We start from the raw sequence: 4,544 nt of genomic DNA, 5'->3' as shown, positions 1-4,544 counted from the left end.
TGTCACATGGCTGAGTATAATAGGACCCTAAAGCCTCCAAAGAATCCAAATGTCATAATGGACTCAAATTGAGACATAGATTTTTTGGACATGGCCAATGTGGGACATGGTTGTGCTTGACTATGCATATTTGTTACAAGGGTTTTGTTTTTCTTTTCTTTTCTTTTCTTTTTCTAATGGGGAGAGTAAAAGGGAGGGAAAAGTTTTTTGTTAATTGAAAAACAATTAAATTAAATTCTTAAAAAAAGAATCCAAATTGCTAGTGACCTAAAGAACTGAGAGAAATGATTATTAAATAACAAATTATTTGGGAGATCTCTGACCTTACCCCAAAATTAACCCCACCTAGACCATTTTATCTAGGTGGAGTTTTTACCAAGAGATTCTGTTCTGGTGAAATCTGGCCCATGGTGTTTTAGTCAACCAGGTCTGAGTACAGGTGGACCCTTTTTGTCTAGACTGCCCTAGGGAGATGTAGTCTGGATAAGAGATAAGTCTCAGCTAATGGCTGCCCTCGTGATTGGTAAACAGGCTGACTTCGCTGTACTGTAATTCAAAATTATTCCATCATACAAATAAGCAAACAGAGGTGCAGAAACTAAACTGAAAGGAAATCTTGTTGAATCTGTCATTTTACAAATGAAGAAATTGCTGCCCACAGAAATAAAATAACAAGTCTGGGGATCAAGAACTCTTCTGAGGAAGTGAAAGAAGAGATTCCAGTCAATAATACGGACAAAACGAAGGAAGGCAGGATGGTGCATGGGACCGTGCTGTCAATAGATGTCCAGCAGAGAGAAGATGGGATGGCTGTGATGGCAGCATGGGCCAAGCTGGTGGCAGATGCTCAGGCCAGGATGAAAGCAGCAACCCAAGGATTTACCCTGGAACAATCAGGAAATCTTGAGGAAGCTGTTGCACATTTTCCAAAGACGAAGTCTAATACAACTGCCTCAGCACCTCAGAAATCTCGGCATAAGGAAGTGCCTCCTATGCCCACCCCTCTACCTCCTCTGCATACCTTGTCCCAAAATAATCTGCAGACATGGTGCCAGAGACTCAACGTCAGTAAAAACGGCCGGAAGCACGTTTTATACAAGAGATTTTTGGAACGTGTGTCACCTTCTGAGCAAGACACTTCCAGCATAGAAGGAAAGGCCCGTTTGATGAAAATCAAAACAGAAGCTTCAACTGAAGATTCTCCAGGTGAAAGAAGCAGAGACAGGGACAAATAAGAAAAAGAAAAGAGAGGTGACAAAGAACTCTCTTGTGCAGACAGCCAGCATGGCAGCATGGAGCAGACTCATGGCCACAGTGAAGTCCAAGGCAGTGTGGGCCATGCCCACATCTCTTGAGCCTCTTAGGTCCAAGCAATCAGATTTACCACGATGGTGTGTAGTACATGGTGAAGCTTTTCCTAATGATGCCCCTGGTTCAGCTCCTTTGGAGTTCCATGCTGGACAGACCTGGGTGCCTGAAAATTATACGTTGATTCCTCTCTTATTACTGCCGACCTGCTCTTTCCCACCCCCACAAGTAGAAGACAATTGGTTGTGCCCGAAATGTGTCAACAGGAATAAAATTCTGATGGACAATGTTCTATAACCATAAAGGACCAAGGCTACAAGACTGTTTTTGAATTCCTCAAGATCCTGACTTAGAAATGTGACTTTCCTTCCTTCAACTTAATTTTCTTTCCCAGTTCTTCCTTGATGTAACTCCCGTTTCCATTGGGAGACAGTTTTCATCCACCCAGGATTTTGGTACAGATAGAAAAGTCCTTGTGAATCAACATGGTGGAACATTGTAACCAAGTCCACATGTTATATGGTTTTGATCAGCAGCTGAGGACAGAGAAAGGTGAAAATCTTGCAACCAAATAAAATTTAAGTCTATTCACCAAAAAAAAAAAGAGATAAGTCTCTTTGACCAAGACTGAGAGATAAGAGTCAAGCCTCCCAGCCCCTCATTAGAATAAGCCTACCTTTCATTATAATATTAATTTTCATTAATTGTTAGCCAATCAGAGTTTATTGCCACCTTCAGGAACACCCACTCTTCCAAGGGCATATAAGCATTGAGTGGGTTTCAAGAGGGGTCTTTGGCATTTGAGAGTCCACTCACCCCTTTTACTAATTATCTGCTAGCATAATTAATAAAATTATTAATTATCCAGAAATTATATCTCTCAAACTTTTTGAACATCACAGAACCCTGGAAAGACTCAGGAATGACCCCAGAATAACTAACCAATCATTTCCTATCTGGGGATAGATAGTCAATTAAATAATTTTTTTGGTAGTTCTGAATTGGGAAAGTTAAAATTAGAAAGATACTCGAAGTATACAAAAAATCAGGAATGGGGCAATTTTCTCCAACCATGGAGTAAGTGAATTGCAGCACATAGCCAATAACAGCTTGTGTACAAGAGGTAGTGTTAAAAAGGCAATGGACTGGTCCTGTAGTGGGAGGGAAGGGTGACAGATGGATGTCTCACTTGCTGCCCTGACATCTAGGGAAGTCACAGGCCCCAAAAGGAGAGAGAGGAGCTCCAGCTTCCTGGGTAGATTCTCTGAGGAGGAGGATGGGAAGCCCTACTCTCTCTCTCTCTCTCTCTCTCTCTCTCTCTCTCTCTCTCTCTCTCTCCTGAGCTGCTATTCCTGAACCTGGAGTCAGGAAGACCTGAATTTAAATCCTGCGTCAGACATATACAAGCTCTGTGACTCTAGGCAAGTCACTTAACCTTTCTTAGCCTCAATTTTCTCATCCGTAAAATAGGGTTAATAATAGTGCTTACCTCATGAAGTTGCTGTGAAGGTCAAATGAAATAACTTATGTAAAGGGGTTTGGGAACATTAAAGTGATTCATAAACGTCAGCTATCACTGTACGGATGTGCCGGCGAACAAAGCTGAGAGGGTAGAAGAACTGGAAACCCAGAGAGGAAAGAATATTCAGAGGAGAAGGTGGTGAACAGTTTCAAAAATGGAGCAGAGAGGGCAGGAAGCGTTAGGACGGAGGAAAGATCATCAAATTTGGCAATGGAGAGATCGCTGGTTGGTGAGAGCAGTTTCAATTGAGTAACATGGTTAGAAGCCGTATTGCTTCACTATGTGGCCGTCCACTTTCTGCTAGAAGACGCGTAATGATGGGGAACTAAACCAGGCTCTCCACCTCCTTCCCCCGCTTCCTCCTCCCTACACCCAAGCACCCTACACATGCCCCCTACCTTGAGCATGATTTTCCTGTAGCTCTAATTGTCAGGACATTTCCCCCCATGCTCAGGGGAACCTGACTTCCTCCAGACAACCCTGCCTTCTCAGTACTGAGAATCCCTTCCCTTGTCCTCTTGACACCCTGGATCAGGAACCATGCTTCTTGCTCCTCTTTGCCACTTCCAGACCCTCCCTCCCATCTTTCAGCATCTGGTACTGTTCCGTCCATCTGTCTACATCACTGGATCTTATCCAGGTTGCTGTTGCAGGCACCTCCAGCCTCCAACTCCCACCTTTCTCCATCCCTGTTCCCATTCTGGTCTGTGTTTTTCTTCTCCAGTTCAAGCCAGGCTCTACAATATACACTCCTTGATGTCCCTGTGATCACCCTGCACTCCCAGTCCATGGATCTCCTTAATTCCTGGGTCTTAGACCTTCACTCCATCTTCGCCATCCACCTTATCTTTCACTCTCTCACCTAATGGCTGTGCCTTTGTGACTCTGACCACGGTACTTAGCTTGCAGGGCTCTGGGGGCTCAGATGAGCCAGTGGACGGGAGATGTTTTACACATTTTAAAAAGCTCTTTCTCTAAACCTCTGTTGTTACACCATCGTTACCCTTGTATCTCCATTATGACCATTGGTGCACACCCCTCGTCTCCCTCAAAAAGAGCCTCAACCTCTCTATGGGAAGGACTGTCTTCTTGTCCCTCGGTTCCGTGTTTGTTGAAGTCTGGGGATCAGTTGCCTACCAGAGAAGGGAGAGTTTGGCCCCCAGGGTGAGCAGTAGTGGGAGCCTGGTAAAATGTCCTGCCAAGGCCTTTCCATCCCTGCTGTCTGCACTAGTCATAAGGGTCTTCATCACTCCCACACCCACAGGAGAAGGTTTATGAGTAAGAGACAGAGTGAGACTCCCCGAGTGCCCAGATGACGCTTACTTACTCATCTTCTTTGTGGAAGAGGCAGTCATGATTGGCAGCCTCACCCCGGATTCCCAGGGGGCATAACACGGGATGCAGAAATAAGGGTAGGCTGAGAATTCCTGCAGCCAGACAAAGGATGTCCCAGCTCACTCGTGACAAAGATTCTCCTGGACAAAACACAGGAGCTGAGCCCAAGACTTGGAGTTAGAGTGATGTGAGTTCAAATCTTGCCTCACTCACTGTGTGACCCTGGGCAAGTCACTTAACATAGCTCAGCCTCAGTTTCCTCTTCCTCCCAAGGGATCAATGAGTTAACATTTGTAAAGTGCTTTGCAAACCTTAAGGAACCATATAAATGCAGTTATGCTATTCAGCGAAGAAATAAGCAGTGGGGAGGAGGGAATGA

General features: G+C 44.6%; 1 protein-coding gene across 1 annotated transcript; it reads left to right on the top strand.

Annotated features, from left to right (window-relative positions):
* The first annotated feature begins 639 nt into the window (after positions 1–639).
* LOC118852986 (developmental pluripotency-associated protein 2-like) lies at positions 640–1,605 on the top strand. Its single transcript, XM_036762765.1, is given in 3 exon segments — positions 640–661; positions 664–1,204; positions 1,206–1,605. Coding segments are annotated over 3 exon segments (963 nt in total).
* The last annotated feature ends 2,939 nt before the right edge of the window (positions 1,606–4,544 follow it).

This window comes from Trichosurus vulpecula, chromosome 6 (genome assembly GCF_011100635.1).
Source record: "Trichosurus vulpecula isolate mTriVul1 chromosome 6, mTriVul1.pri, whole genome shotgun sequence".
NCBI lineage: Eukaryota > Metazoa > Chordata > Mammalia > Diprotodontia > Phalangeridae > Trichosurus > Trichosurus vulpecula.
Note: the sequence above shows the minus strand (reverse complement) of the source record. Positions and strands in the feature narration are given on the sequence as shown.